This window comes from Tachyglossus aculeatus, chromosome X1 (assembly GCF_015852505.1).
Source record: "Tachyglossus aculeatus isolate mTacAcu1 chromosome X1, mTacAcu1.pri, whole genome shotgun sequence".
NCBI lineage: Eukaryota > Metazoa > Chordata > Mammalia > Monotremata > Tachyglossidae > Tachyglossus > Tachyglossus aculeatus.
Window position 1 is genome coordinate 16,545,729 of NC_052101.1, and position 16,329 is coordinate 16,562,057.

Sequence of the window (16,329 nt, forward strand, 5' to 3'; positions counted from 1 at the left end):
ACCTTTAATTAGTTCCACTGGAAGAGTTCAGAGGTTTTGGTCAGGTGTCTTCAGACACATGAAAAGTCTAGTGACATTAGAGTGCCTATCTCTCCCAGTATTTGGCAAGCTCTCTGAGGGCAGGGATCATATCTTCGAATTCAAATTGTACACCCCGAGGCTCTTTGTCCAGTTCTCTGCACACAGAAAGTGCTTAAAAATTCTGTTGAATAATCAATGGATTGGGCACCCAATCCCTACTAAGCCCCTCACTGCCTGATTGCTAAACTCCATTCTGGTTTCCAGCCGCAATGACAAATGTTCCCCTTCGTGTCTTCATTAGTAAACAGAGGAATGCCTCTCCCACCCCAGAGTGCTGCCTGGCCTTGGGAGGGCACAGCCTCCCACTGTCCCTCAACCCCAGGCCCCAAACAATCCCCTAAATGGGCCCGGGCTTCCTTTAGAATTTGGGTATTGTGCTGTAATGGAACGCCAAACCAACAGCCCTCTTTTCCTGTCCTCACCACCCTAAACCAAAAAAATGCACATCAGAGACAAACCCCATATATTAAAACACAGAAACATGGCTCTTCAGTTAGTATGGGCTCAGTGATCCTGCCCTTTATTCACAATCTAAAACCCACTCACCAAATTCAGCCCTCCACAGTCCATGCACATCCAGGTCATAAAAGAAGACCACCTGCACACACAGGTTCTTCTCAGTCTCACAGAACTCTGATGAATAGCCAACGTGAATCCTCATTCCCCTACTGCTGCCTGTCCTCCACCCCCAGTCTCCTGAAAATCCCCAGCTTTACTAGGTTCAGATATCACTCAACCCATTCAGTCTCCTCCAAATACCATAAAATCCACAATCCATTAAGAATGCAGATCACAGGACACTCTCCATCTTCCTCTGGGAGGACCAGGCCTCTGGGATGTTGGAGCTCAAGCTTGCCCTGGGGGTTAGGAAGACTGAGAACTGAGATGAAGAGCAAAACAATCGAGGTGTCCCTTGGGTGGTCCTTTGGAATTCCGGCAGAGGCATTAATGAGCTGATCCCCACTTCCCATTAGCTCCTGACTGCTCCCATCTCCTCCTTTTGTTCCTGCTTTCTATTTCACAGGACAGTTTCTGGCCCCGGTGAAATTGGCTGGCTCTGCTTGGGGGTCTGGCTCCCTGCTTTGCATGCTGTAGGTGCAGTATCGGTGCAGCATTCTTCTACAGGAATGACCTACTGCTACTATTACCTTCCAGTAGAGGACAATAGACCAGATGACCCTGGCTGACCAGACTGCAGGTCAGTATTGGGACTGGAACATTTCGGCAGCTTATGGTGCGTGAGCTGACAAGAGGTACTCCCTCTTTGCTGGGGTTGGAATTTCCACCAATCCTGTTCAACAAGGATTGGCTTCATTGTTCTCTTGCCTCCTAACTGATGCTTCTGGACAAGATGGATGCAGGAGCAGTCCAAGAGACCATGTCAGAATAGGTGGAGACAGTCTGGGAACATCTATACCTCTCCAGCCTAGATGTGTACAGTTGGCTTAGAAATTCCTGCTCCTGTTCTTCCCCAGTTTCCAATTAGGCTCCTGCTGCTGACTGTCTTGAAAGGGATACCTGCTCTGAAAGCTGTCATATTGCCTAACAGGGCATCTGTGAGCCCCTTGTGGTACAGGGACTGTGTCCAACCTGATTAACTTGTATCTACCCCAGTGTTAAGTACAGTGCTTGGCATATAGTAAGCCTTTAACAAAAGCTATCAATGCTTGCAGCAGTGAGCATGGTAGTCATTTGGATACTAGGAAAGGAAGGATACTAGGAAAGTCATGGAAGTTAAAAAGCTTGTTGTGGGCAGGGAACGTGTCAACCGATTCCGTTGAACTCTCCCATGGGCTTAGTATAGTGCTCTGCACACAGTAAGTGCTTTACAAATACCACTGATTGATTGATTGATTGACAGGATTTGATGACAGACTGAATATGTGGGTTGAAGAAGAGAGTCGGTTATGTAATGTAATCAGGGGACGATGTTTCTCCATGAGCTAAATGAGTTTAGTTTAATGATGCTGAGCTGTAAGGGGTAAAGTAAATAGCCAGGTATCACTTAAGGATTTAATGGATTAGATCTTAAAGCAGTAGGTGCTATCAGGTGAGCGAAAATTTGGCCCTGGACTTTCGTTTCAGACTCTCACAGACCACAGCGTACAATCGGAAGACTTCAGGGCAAAGCGGGAAGGAAAAGCATACAATGAGCTTGGGATGGATGGAATGCTAATGCAATGATACTGATCCTTGTCCATGAAGCAGCTCATGGTAGCAAAGAACTCTCCAACCAGCTTTAAGTCAAGCAACTGGGATAAGGAAATGTTGCTGACTCCCATTTCCTTTGTGGAGAAAATCTCTCACTCTTCAGAAACACAGTAGCTCCCCTCAGGGACAAAGGTCAAGTAAAAAACAATGGATTATTATCCATTCCTCATTCTGTTGCCACTTCCAATCCATTAAGAGTGCAGATCACAGGACACTCTCCACCTTCCTCTGGGAGGACCAGGCCTCTGGGATGTTGGAGCTCAAACTCGCCCTACTGGTTAGGAAGACTAAGAACTGAGATGAAGAGCACAACAGTCGAGTTGTCCCTTGGGTGGTCCTTTGGAATTCAGGCATAGGCATTATTGAGCTGATCCCCACTTCCCATTAGCTCCAGACTGCTCCCATCTCCTTTTGTTCCTGCTTTCTACTTCACAGGACAGTTTCTGGCCCTGATGAAATTGGCTGGTTCTGCTTGGGAGTCTGGCTCCCTGCTTTGCATGCTGTAGTTGTGGTATAGGTGCAGCATTCTTCTACAGGAATGACCTACTGCTACTGCTACCTTCAAGTAGAGGACAATAGACCAGGCGACCACAGCTGAGCAGACTGCAGGTCAGTATTGGGACTGGAACATTTTGGCGGCTTATGGTGAGTGAGCTGACAGTGGCTACTCCCTCATGGACCTAATCTTCTTTGCTGGGGTTGGACTTTCCACCAATCTTGATCAACAAGGATTGGCTTCATTGTTCTCTTGCCTCCTAATTGACAGTTCTGGACAAGATGGATGCAGGAGCAGTCCAAGAGACCATGACAGCATAGGTGGAGACAGTCTGGGTAGAGCTATGCCTTTCCAGCCCAAATTCCTACAACTGGCTTAGAAATTCCTGTTCCTGTTCTTCCCCAGTTTCCAATTAGGCTCCTGCTGCTGACTGTCTTGAGGGGGATACCTGCTCCGAAAGCTGTCATATTGCCTAACTGGGCATCTGTGAGCCCCATGTGGGACAGGAACTGTGTCCAACCTAATTAACTTGTATCTAGTGTTAAGAACAGTGTGTGGCATACAGTTAGCCTTTAACAAAAGCCACCAGTTCTTGGACCAGTGAGCATGGTAGTCATTTGGATACTAGAGAAGGGATACTAGGAAAGGAAGGATACTAGAAAAGTCATGGAAGTGAAAAAGCTTGTTGTGGGCAGGGAACGTGTCAACTGATTCTGTTGTACTCTCCCACGGGCTTAGTACAGTGCTCTGCACACAGTAAGCGCTCAGCAAATACCATTGATTGATTGACAGGATTTGATGACAGACTGAATATGTGGGGTGAATAAGAGAGATGAGATTTGGTTATGAAACGTAATCAGGGGATGATGTTTCTCCATGAGCTAAATGAGTTTGGTTTAATGCCACTGAGCTGCAAGGATTAAAGCAAATAGCCAGGTATGACTTTAGGGATTTGATGGATTAGATCTCAAAGCATTAGGCCCTATCAGCTGAGCGAAAACTTGGCCCTGGACTTTCCTTTCAGACTCTCACAGACCACGGCGTGTAATCGGAGGATTCCTCAGGGCGAAGCTGGAAGGAAAAACACAGATAGATTGCTGATGCAGTGACACTGTTCCGTTATCCATGAAGCAGCTCAGGGTAGCCAACAACTATCCAACCAGCTTTGAGTCAAGTAATCGGGGATAAGGAAATGTTGCTGACCGCTATTTCCTTTGAGGAGAAAATCTCTCACTCTTCGTAAACTCAGTAGCTCCTCCCAGGGACAAAGACCAAAGCAAGCATAATGGATAATAATCCATTCCTTATTCTATTGACTTCAAAGCAAAGCTCAGCCTGTGGGGTAGCCTCAACACCATTCCATTCCCACGCTGGTTACAAGTTTGTTTCTGAAACTGCTCTCTCTGGATTTGTGGCACTCCGGGCTCCCTTTGAAGAACCGACTCAAACAGTTGCTCCCCAAAGATCCTGGCTACCCATACAGCTCTTATGGGCACCCTGCTATCCCAGCATTACATTGAGACAGCCTCTGCCACTAAACTGGTTGTTGAAAAACATGCCAGTAGCATTTTAAACTGTTTATCATTGGCTCGGATTCTCTAGCTGGAAACTCAAACAGATGGGTCCAGGGCTGGGGCTATAGGGGACGTACCATAGCACTGAACCTGTCCGCGCAAGCATTACGGATCCTCTCCGGGGTGGCCGGGCTGTCCAGTTGGAAAAGCAGGTCCAGTTGCCTCTCTGATTGCTGAGCTCGGGCTGCACAGATGGCGTCCTTGATGGCGAAGAAGACGGAGGCGGCGAGTAAGAGGGGCGGCTCCCCGACAGCCTGGACAGACAGACAGAAAACAGGGACCAGCAATGAGGCAAAGGCCATCATGGCCTGAAACCCCAACCTTCCCCGCTCGTCTCCCTCAATTCAGCCTAACTGGGTAAGCTACCCTTGCAGAATCTGAACTGTGAGGAGAAAAAGTTGGCATGAAATGCCACGGATGCTCCCAGTTTCAGTGTGAGTTCAGCTGTCAGCGCTGTGAAATTCCCCTTTTCATTCATTCAATCATATTTATTGAGTGCTTACTGTGTGCAGAGCACTGTACTAAGCACTTGGGAAGTACAAGTTGGCAACATATAAAGACGGTCCCTACCCAACAACGGGCTCACAGTCTAGAAGGGGGAGACAGACAACAAAACAAGGCTAACTTTTGAACTTTCTGCGGGTTCTTTGGGAAGCAACAACATGGCTGGAGCGGCCAGCCAGATGATACACCCCCAGAGGAAGAGCTTCTCTACCAACCTTTCTGGCCCCTGATGGTAGTTCACCACTCCAGATATGCAGACCCACATTTGTACCTTGGACGCAAATATGGCTTTCTTGTTGGGGTTGTCCCGGAGCAGGGATACGTTGAACTTGGTGGGGATGTCGCCAAAACCAGGGATCTTGTAGACATTGGGTCCTCGGGTCAGCAGGCTGCCCTCGGGGGAGTAATGCAGCTCCTCCAGGGTAAAGAGCCCAAGGCCCTGGACGAAGGCCCCCTCCACCTGCAAGAGTCACAGAGAGTTCACGTAACACCCAGCTGCTCAGACACAAACCATCAGCTGTAACCTCCTGGGGCCCCTCTCAGAAGTAGCAATAAGGATCCAGTGAGAAGGGAGGCGTTTGTTGACACCACAGGCATTCTCAATCTGGATGAAGGAGACTTCAGATGTTGCTCTGATTCTATTACCTCCATCACTTAGTAGGAGTGAAAACACTGGGAAACCTCAAGAATCAATCAATCATATTTACTGAACACTTACCATGTGCAGAGCACTGGACTAAGTGCTTGAGAGGGAGTGTACAATATAACAGAGCTGGTACACGCGTTCCCTGCTCACAAGGGAGGGGCGTTTACAGTCGAGAAGAATGCCAAAAGAGAAAGCCTGGTTCAGGCAGAGGCAACTAGCTTACTGGAGAAGCAGCGTGGCACAGTGGAAAGAGTAAGGGCTTTGGAGTCAGAAGTCATGGGTTCAAATCCTGACTCTACCAACTGTCAGCTGTGTGACTTTGGGCAAGTCACTTAACTTCTCTGGGCCTCAGTTACCTCATCTGTAAAATGGGGATTTAGACTGTGAGCCCCCTGTGGGACAACCTGATCGCCTTGTAACCTCCCCAGCGCTTAGAACAGTGCTTTGCACATAGTAAGTGCTTAACAAATGCCATCATTATCATTATTATTATTATTATTATTACATGGACTCCGTTTCTGGGTTTCGTATATGTGACAGCAGTCCCTTTAAATTTCATTATTTTAAAACAATACACGTGGGAGCTTATTTGTCCTTTCCCAGCCACACTAAGAGTAAACGAGCTTCTCTCTTGAGTGAGCCTTTATACTTATTTCAACAACCTCTCAGGCAACATCATGGAGAGAGATCTTCTGTGGAAAGGAGAACGGGTGATTTTATGAGGTCTCCTTGACCAACACACATCTCTCAAGTTGAGGCAGCCTGAATCCTGATGTGTATCATGCACCCACTTTGCCTGACTGAAACTTTTCCAGAAGGAGAAGGGATGTTTTGGATTCCAGTCATGTGAGACTGGACACACATTTCTTCAGGGTCACAAAGCCTCTGATAGTGGGTGATGAAAATGATGATGATGATGATTATATTTGTTGAGAACTTACTAAGTGGCAAGTTCTGTGTTAAATGCTAGGGTAGGTATAATAATAATAATAGTGGTATTTATTAAGCGCTTACTATGTGCAAAGCACTGTTCTAAGCGCTGGGGAGGTTACAAGGCGATCAGGTTGCCCCACAGGGGGCTCACAGTCTTAATCCCTATTTTACAGATGAGGTAACTGAGGCTCAGAGAAGTTAAGTGACTTGCCCAAAGTCACACAGCTGACAATTATCAGATCAGACAGTCTCTGTCTCCTCACATGAGGCTCACAATCTGAAGGGGAGGGAGAACAGATGGTTAATCCTTGTTTTACAGATGAGGAAACAGATACAGAGAAGTCAAGTGACACCCCTAAGGGTGCACAATCAATCTATGGTATTTATTAATCACTTAATATATTTTTTTGTTTAGTATTTTCATTGTCATATTTATTGAGCACTTTCAGTGTGCAGAGCACTGTACTAAGTGGTTGGGAGAGTACAATACAACAATAAACCAACAGATTCCCTGCCCACAATGAGTTTACAGCACTTACCATGTGCTTAACACTGGGATAGACACGAAGTAATCAGGTTGGACACAGTCTCTGTCCCACATACGGCTTACAATTTAAGTAGAAGGGAGTCCAATTTAATCCCCATTTTACAGATGAGGTAACTGAGGCACAGAGAAGGTAAATGACCTGCCTAAGATCACATGGAAGATGAGTGGCTGAGTCAGGATTGGAATCTAGGCCTGTAGCCTTTCCTTCAAGCCCCTGCTGCCTCTCATTACTTTATGTATATCGAACACTACACCAAACACACATTAAGCAAATGGTAAAGTCAGGATTAGAACCCAAGCTGCCATGCTGCTTGGTTGGTTCTCTCCGAGTCTTTGAGGCTTGGATAAAGGGCTTCAGTGCTCATCTCCTACAGCCTGTGTTCAGAGCAGTCTCTGTCTTGTGTTTGGGGTGGAGAGAGGGGCGGCATTGCTTTGCTGGGGGATCGATATTGTGCTCGCATTTCTTGGGGGTGGAGAAATAGTTCCCAGGTGGAGCAGCTCAGGTAGGTAAGGGTAGTACCTAGGGAAGCAGCGTGGCTCAGTGGAAAGAGCACGGGCTTTGGAATCAGAGGTCATGGGTTCAAATCCTGGCTCCGCCAATTGTCAGCTGTGTGACTTTGGGCAAGTCACTTCACTTCTCTGGGCCTCAGTTACCTCATCTGTAAAATGGGGATTAAGACTGTGAGCCCCCTGTGGGACAACCTGATCACCTTGTAACCTCCTCTGCAATTAGAACAGTGCTTTGCACATAGTAAGCACTTAATAAATGCCATCATCATTATTATTAGTAGTAGTGGTAGTACACTTTGGGACAGGGGCCTGGGGGCGGCATGACATTCAGGAGGTGGCCAGTATGTGGAGAGTTTCTGTATATTTGGTGCTAACCAATGGAGTTGTGATCTGTCAGATGACAGGGGGTTTCTTGGTGAAATAGTCAACAAAAATCATCTGCTCATGTCAGTTGATTCAAGGTTCAGTGTCACCCTCCATACAGGGGTAATAAGGGATGGGAATGTTGAGCCAGGCCCACCCAGCCCACCCTTGCCCTCGCTCCATACCTGCCCGATGTCTATGGCTGGGTTCAGGCTGGTGCCGACATCCATGACTAGGTCCGTACGGATATTCTGAAAAGGAAAGCCAGGTTTTATGGTCAAAGTCTCCCTCCGACTTAGGCAGTGAGCCCCATGTAGGACAGGGACTATGTCCAACCTAATTAACTTGTAGCTAACCCAGTGGCTTAGAACAAACTGCTACCACATTAGTAGAATCACTCATCCTATCTCAACTGGATTACTGCATCAGCCTCCTTTCTGACCTCCCAATCTCCTGCCTCTCCCCACTTCGGTCCATACTTCATTCATTCATTCAATCATATTTATTGAGCACTTACTGTGTGCAGAGCACTTTACTAAGCACTTGAGAAGTACAGGTTGGCAACATATAGAGACAGTCCCTACCCAACAACGGGCTCACAGTCTAGAAGGGGGAGACAGACAACAAAACAAAACATACCTCACTCTGCTGCTCAGATTATCTTTCTACAGACACGTTCAAGGCATGTCACACACACCCCTTAAAAATCTCCAGTGGTTGCCTATCAATCTCCATATCAAACAAAACCTCCTCACTATTGGCTTCAAAGCTCTCCATCACCTTACCCCTTCTTACCTCACCTCCCTTCTCTACTTCTACATCCCAGGCCACACACTCCGCTTCTCTGGTGCTAACTGTACTTTCCAAGTGCTTAGTACAGTGTTCTGCACACAGTAAGCGCTAATAAATATGATTGAAAGAATGAATGAATGAACTGTGCCTCAATCTCGCCTATCTTGATGCTGATCCCTGGCCCACTCCTACCTCTGGCCTGGAATACCCTCCCTCCTCACATCTGCCAGACAATCACTCTTCCCCACTTAACAGCCCTACTGAAGGCGCATCTCCTCTAAGAGGCCTCCCCAGACTAAGACCCACTTTTCCTCAGCTCCCACCCCCTTTCTGCATCACCCTGACTCTCTCCCTTTCATCTTTCCCCCTCTCCCTGCCCCACAGCACTTATGTATATATCTATAATTCTATTTATTTATATTGATGCCTGTTTACTTGTATTGATATCTGTCCCCCGCCCCACCTCTAGTCTGTGAGCCAGTTGTGGGCAGGGATTTTCTCTTTATATTGCTGTAATGTACTTTCCAAATGCTTAGTTCAGTGTTTAATTAATACAACATACAGTAAGTGTTCGATAAATACGACTAAATGAATGAATGAATAAATGAGTACTTTGAAGTAATTATGATTCCTGCCCTCAAGGAGCATCTCTCACCCTACTCTCTCTCTCATCCCAATTCCATCAACTGGTTGGAAAACCTGGCCATCCTGGTTTCTAAACATTCAAGAACAAAGGTGTCATTTCACACTTTCCTCTCCACCTCACTAGATGCTCTCAAGTGAAACTTTCCAGGAAAATGGCAGCTTCAAGGTAATTTCTCTTGCCTGCTTCAATCCAGGAATCTCCAGCAATTTGAGGCATGCTCGCTTGGTACTGATGGATCCTCAGGTTACGTATCATCTCTACATACGTACATATTGTCTCTCTACCAGGCCTATGATTTCCTACTAACTCATCTTTCTGGTCTTTTCCCTACAAGAACCAACCCAACAGGCTTACCTTGTGTTCACCTGTCAGGCAGTCAATCTCCACTTCAGAGCAAGCCGTGCCAAAGGAGAAGTAGAAGATGGGATTCTCCGAGGTGATCTCAAAGCTTGTAGCCCAGGTTGGGAGTCACATATTGGGGAGGGAGCGGGATGAAAAAAAGAAAGAGAACTCAGGGCACAATTTAAAAAGATGAAAATGCCTAAATGTCAATCAGATCCAGCCTACCCGTTCAGCAGGACCGTTGGAAGGAGAATTCTGTCAGTTTAGCAGGATGCCCCCCTCTCTCAGCAATGGTAGCAGAGTCATTCATTCAGTAGAATTTATTGAATGCTTAATGTGTGTATGGCATGTACTAAGTACGTGGGAGAGTACTTGCTTAGAGAGAAGCAGCGTGGCTCAGTGGAAGAAGCATAGGATTTGGAGTCAGAGGTCATGGGTTCAAATGGCGCTCTGCCAATTGCCAGCTGTGTGACTTTGGGCAAGTCACTTACCTTCTCTGTGCCTCAGTTACCTCATTTGTAAAATGGGGATTAAGACTGTGAGCCCCCCGTGGGACCACCTGATCACCTTGTAACCTCCCCAGCACTTAGAACAGTGCTTTACACATAGTAAGCACTTAATAAATGCTATCATTATTGTTATTATTATTACAGTACAACAATAAACAGACACATTCCCTGGTCACAGTGAGCTTGCAGTCTAGAAGGGGAAACAAACGTTAATATAAATAAATAAGTAAAAAATATGTACTTAAGCACTGTGGGGCTGGGTGGGGGGATGAAAAAAGAGAGCAAGTCAGGGCCATGCAGGAGACAGTGGGAGAAGAGGAAAGGAGTATTTAGTCAGGAAAGGCCTCTTGGAGGAGATGTGTGTCTTCAGTAAGGACTTGAATTTGGGGAGAGAAATTGTTTGTTTTTCTGTGAGGAGGGAGGGCGTTCCAGGCCAGAGGTAGAATGTGGGCTAGAGGTTGGTGGCAAGATAGACGAGATTGAGGTACAGTAAGGAGGTTGGCAATAGAGCAGTGAAGTGTGCGGGCTGGGTTATTGTAGGAGAATAGTGAGGTGAGGTAGGAGGGGGCAAGGTGATTGAGTTTTTTAAAGCCAGTGGTTAGGAGTTTTTGTGTGATGTGGAGGAGTCCCCATGATGTCTTTGGGGTTGAGGTGCCGGGAGGTGATTGGCACAGCTGGCTACCATCGGGGCTGTAGGCAGCAATGGGGGCTGGTGTGGTGGACTGATGGAGCTGGGTCATGCAGGACTCCGGCTGAGACTGTGGCTTCTGATTCCTGTGGGGGGGGGTGGTAACTAGTGGAGAGGGGCATTGCAGGATAGTGGATCGATTCAGGCACAGAGACCAACAGGACAGGCCTTTGCCCTACAATCCCCAAATTCCTGAAGCTCTTTGTTTGGAGCCTTCGTCTAGTCTCAGGAAAACTTGGGGTGCCGCGTCAGGGCATTTAAAAATGATAATTGTGGTAGAGACAAGATAATCAAGTACCACATGGGGCTCACAGTCTGAGTAGGAGAAAGAGCGAGTGTTGAATCCCCATTTTTGCAGATGAGGGAACTGAGGCACAGAATACATTAAGTGACTTGCCCAAGGTCACACTGCAGAGAGTTTGCAGAGCTGGGATTAGAACCCAGGTCCTCTGACCCCCAGGCCCCTCCTCTTTCCACTAGGCCACATTGCAGAGAAGAGACACAGAATTTCTGTGAGGTCACTTCCGATGCCTAAAGCACTTCACAGGGGCCCAGATCAGGGAAAATCAGCCGGTCGATCGCCCCCACCGTGAGCCTATTTCCAAAGTTTTAGGGCTCCCAGGGGATCCCCAGGGCTAGATCAAACTGCACGTGCTTAGGAGCGGCATGGGTAACATAAACATTCCCCCAAGCCCTGGGCATGATAGTGCTGAGACCTATCTTGGCACACTCACTTGTAAAATCCTGTCGCTGACAAGCTCACCGGAGCCAAGTAGGCGGCGTTCACCTGAGGAAGGGAGAGAATGTTTACCTGGGCTTTTGTAAGATCCTTGGGGGCAGGGATCATCTACGCCTACTCTAATGTTGGTACTGACTGCAGAACACTTTGCTAAATACTTGGGAGAGTACAACATAACAGAGTTGGTACAGATGTCCCCTGCCCACAACGAGTTCACTAAAGTATTGAACTCTCTCAAGTGCTTAGTACAGTGCTCTGCACATAATAAGCACTTAATAATTACCACTGATTAACTAGAGAAATTAGAGCATTCTGGGACCCAGACTAGAAACCGGCAACGTCAACAACTTGAACACCGGTTCCCGCCTCCAGAACAGAGCAGCTAGCCCGCTGGGAAAAGACACCCGTAAATTCAGCCACATCTTTCCCTGGAATTAGGTCAGCATCACATCATCCCCGGAATACTCTGGGCAGGGACCGATAGTCACGTGGCGGGGACCGCAGCTAAAGCTATTCAGCAACTCGTGCCTGGGACATCATCGCTGCTTAGTTTAAAATGCTCTCATCACCAATCCGTTGAGAGTCGAAAGGATGTGGGAGAAGGAATCATTCATTCATTCAATCGCATTTATTGAGTGCTCACTGTGTGCAGAGCACTGTCCTAAGCGCTTGGGAAGTACAAGTCGGCAACATATAGAGACGGTCCCTACCCAATAACGGGCTCACAGTCTAGAGAAGCAGTGTGGCTCAGTGGAAAGAGCCCGGGTTTTGGAGTCAAAGGTCATGGGTTCAAATCCTGGCTCTGCCAATTGTCAGCTGTGTGACTTTGGGCAAGTCACTTAACTTCCCTGGGCCTCAGTTACCTCATCTGTAAAATGGGGATTAAGACTGTGAGCCCCCTGTGGGACAACCTGATCACCTTGTAACCTCCCCAGTGCTTAGACCAGTGCTTTGCACATAGTAAGCATTTAATAAATGCCATTATTATTATTATAAGGGGGAATCAGCAAAGGGGTGTCCAACAGGAGACTTGGTCTAAGTGAATTCTTGTGGGGCAGGTCTTTGTGGAAGAGGGGAATGATCGTGACTGGTTCCCTGTCCCTCCTCTCTAAACCAGGCTCTGTGCTCCCACAGACTCTTTCCCCCGGTCCTTCTTCTTCTTCTCTCTTGCACCCTCCCGCTCTGTGCTCTTCTCCCCTTTGTTTCTCCCCTGTGTTCCAGGCACTGTACTGAGTGCTGGAGAGACACAGGCTAATCACGTTGGACCAAGTCCATAGGGCTCGCAACCTGAATCCCCATTTTCCAGATGAGGTAACTGAGGCCCAGAGAAGTGAAGTGACTTGCCCAAGGTCACACATCAGAGATGTGTCTACAAGTTTTGTTTTGTTGTCTGTCTCCCCCTTGTAGACTGTGAGCCCCTTGTTGGGTAGGGACCGTCTTTATATGTTGCCGACTTGTATTGCCCAAGCGCTTAGTACAGTGCTCTGCACACAGTAAGCGCTCAATAATACCATTGATTGAATGAATGTGGTGGAGCAGGGATTAGAATCCAGGTCCTTCCGATTCACAGGTCCAAGCTCTATCCACTAGACTACGCTGCTTCTCGTCAATTCTGCAGTATCAGTTATTGGTATTCTGGCATGTGTTAAGCACTTACTTTGTGTCAAAAACTGTTCTAATCACTGGGGTAGATGCAAGTTCGTCAGGTTGGACACAGTCATTCGGGAGAAATAGGAACAAGGAGCAGGGCTGGGGAAGGTGTCCGTTTCTATCGAGCAGCACGATAGAGAGAACAGGAGAGAAGCAGCGTGACAGTGGATAGAACATGGAGCTGGGAGTCAAGGTTATAGGTTCTAATCCCGGCTCTGCCACTTGTCTGCTAGGTGACCTTGGGAAAGTCACTTCACTTCTCTGGGCCTCAGTAACCTCATCTGTAAAATGGGGATTAAGCTTGCGAGCCCTGTGTGGGACATGGACTTTGTCCAACATCATCTGTAAAATGGGGATTAAGCTTGTGAGCCCTGTGTGAGACATGGACTTTGTCCAACCTGATTGGAATGCCCTTCCTCCCTTCAAAGCCCTACTGAGAGCTCACCTCCTCCAAGAGGCCTTCCCAGACTGAGCCCCCTTTTTCCTCTCCTCCTCCCCATGCCCCCCCGCCCTACCTCCTTCCCCTCCCCACAGCACCTGTATATATGTTTGTACAGATTTATTACTCTATTTTACTTGTACATATTTACTATTCTATTTATTTTGTTAATGATTTGCATCTAGCTTTAATTCTATATGTTCTGACAACTTGATACCTGTTCACATGTTAGGTTTTGTTGATTGTCTCCCCCTTCTAGACTGTGAGCCTGTTGTTGGGTAGGGACCATCTCTGTTGCCAACCTGTACTTCCCAAGCACTTAGTACAGTGCTCTGCACTCAGTAAGCACTCAATAAATACGATTGAATGAATGGTAAGACTTTGAGCCCCGTATGGGGCGGGGATTGTTTTCAACTCACTTTGCCTGTATCAACCCCAGTGCTTAGTACAGTGCCTTTCATATAGTAAGCATTTAACAAATACCATCATTATTATTAAATACCATTAACAGTATTTATTGAGCAATTACTGTGTGCAGAGATCTGTTCTCACCGCTTGAGAAAGTACAATATAGCAAAGTTGGTAGACTCAATCCCTCCCTGCAAGCTTTCACTTACCTGCCTCTTTGTTGAAAGCCTGTATAATAATTATGAAAAGGAAAAATGATTCCCCTTCCGGTGGCAACCAGATGTGAAAGAGGGACTCACCCATTCTTCCCAAGAGCCCTTGGGGTTTTTCTCCTTGAACGGCTTCAGCCTTTCCAAAATGGTTTGACACGCAGCCTAAGAGGGAAACACAGCAGCAGATGGATCACTCACTTCCTGCCCAAGGCCAATCCAGATCTAATTTACCCAGGCAAAAGGAAGCAAAGACACTGCCAATGCAATCAATACTGTCCCGGCAGTAGACCTCTAGACTGTGAGCCCACTGTTGGGTAGGGATCGTCTCTATATGTTGCCAACTCGTACTTCCCAAGCACTTAGTACAGTGCTCTGCACACAGTAAGCGCTCAATAAATACGAATGATTGATTGATTGACAATGCTGCCACAGCATGCATCAAAGACTGAGCAGAACGGAGCGTGTGGGCCAGGATTATTGCTGGGCATAGAGAAAGCAATACCATTGCTTGACTGAAAAGCAGCATGGCCTACTGGACTGAGTACAACCCTGGGAGCCAGAAGGACCTGGGTTCCAATCCTGCACTGCCATTTTTTAAAAATGGTATTTGTTAAGCACTTTCTATGTGTCAGGCACTGTAATAAGTGCTGGGATAGACGCCGGCTTATCAAGTTGGATACAGTCCCTGTCCCACCGAGGGCTAACAGAATTAATACTTAATGAAAATACTTAACACTTGACCACTTGTCTGCAATATGATGCTGGGCAAGTCAATTAACTTCTCTGTGCCTCAGTTACCTCATTTGGAAAATAGGGATTATACCGTGAGTCCCATGTGGGACATGGACTGTGTCCTAACTGACTAGCTTGAGTCTACCCCATCACTTAGTACAGTGCCTGGCACACGATATGTGTTTAACAAATACCATTTTAAAAAATTGAGTTCAAGGGACCAGAAGTGGTATTGGCACCACCAGTGGTTAGGTAGAGGGAGGGCAGGAGCTAAATGGTTTCAGGAGAAGAGCTGAAAATTCTGATGTAAACTCTCCCAAACTTCTGGTACAGGATCAGTCACTTAGAGAAGCAGCGTGGCTCAGTGGGAAGAGCCCGGACTTGGGAGTCAGAGGCCATGGGTTCAAATCCCGGCTCCGCCAGTTGCCAGCTGTGTGACTTTGGGCAAGTCACTTCACTTCTCTGGGCCTCAGTTACCTCATCTGTAAAATGGGTATTAAGACTGTGAGCCCCACATGGGACAACCTGATCACACTTGTAACCTCTGCAGCGCTTAGAACAGTGCTTTGCACATAGTAAGTGCTTAATAAATGCCATTATTATTATTATTATTCCATTGCCATGAGACCAGATATTTACTCTCATTTTCCCCTCCTCCTCCCATTTTTCCAACCAGAACTAAGGGTCCCAAGGATCCCTGAATTCTTTCAACTTGCACCTGGACCTGATGGAACAGTCCAAGGATCAGGTATCTGGGGAGATCCTCCCACCCTACAACACCAGGCCGGCCCAGACAGCTGGGCTTCTCAGCCGTGTCTGTACCTGGATGGCCATCCCATTGATGTCCGTGCTGACGGAGGCGGCCGTCGAGGAGGTGTTGGGTACCGTGCTGGTGCTTGTCTCGCACACGTAGATCTTGGACACTGGGATTCCTAGGACTTTGCTGGCTATCTGCAGGATGGAAAGGGCCCGGCTGTCTAGATGTGCAGTCAATCAAATGACAATATTTATTGAGTACCTATTACACGCAGAGGATGCTACAACAGAATGGGTAGGCATGGTCTTTGCCCTCAAGGACCTTACAATCTAGTGGAGACGGTGGATGTTAAGTTTCCTTAGAGCCAGGAGGAAGGAAAAGGGGGCATGGGAAGTTCTGGATAGTTGAGTGCTCAGGTGGCCCAGAAGTGCTGAAGTAGCAGCAGTGGAGGATATTAGAAATTAATCCAGAAAGCCTTCCGGAAAAAAATCAGATTTCAGAAGGATTTTGAAGATTGAGAATGTAGTGAATCAGAATTTAATGGAGCGAG

General features: G+C 47.2%; 1 protein-coding gene and 1 long non-coding RNA gene across 2 annotated transcripts in view; both read right to left on the reverse strand.

Moving 5' to 3' along the window:
• Positions 1 to 569: 569 nt before the first annotated feature.
• Positions 570 to 3,518, reverse strand: LOC119950072. The gene is made up of 2 exons (XR_005457333.1): positions 2,515 to 3,518; positions 570 to 889 (listed from the first exon to the last, which is right to left on the reverse strand). It is a non-coding gene; the product is annotated as an uncharacterized LOC119950072 (long non-coding RNA).
• Positions 3,519 to 3,576: 58 nt separating this feature from the next.
• Positions 3,577 to 16,329, reverse strand: part of LOC119950071 (xanthine dehydrogenase/oxidase-like) — a 46,626-nt gene continuing 33,873 nt past the window's right edge. Inside the window, exons 29-36 of the mRNA XM_038772015.1 lie at positions 15,845 to 15,973; positions 14,378 to 14,452; positions 11,577 to 11,629; positions 9,658 to 9,751; positions 8,051 to 8,116; positions 5,138 to 5,326; positions 4,440 to 4,616; positions 3,577 to 3,859 (exon numbers count right to left, since the gene is read on the reverse strand). Coding sequence (XP_038627943.1) covers positions 3,809 to 3,859; positions 4,440 to 4,616; positions 5,138 to 5,326; positions 8,051 to 8,116; positions 9,658 to 9,751; positions 11,577 to 11,629; positions 14,378 to 14,452; positions 15,845 to 15,973 — 834 coding nt within the window. The 3' untranslated portion in view covers positions 3,577 to 3,808. The remainder of the gene's footprint in view (positions 3,860 to 4,439; positions 4,617 to 5,137; positions 5,327 to 8,050; positions 8,117 to 9,657; positions 9,752 to 11,576; positions 11,630 to 14,377; positions 14,453 to 15,844; positions 15,974 to 16,329) is intronic.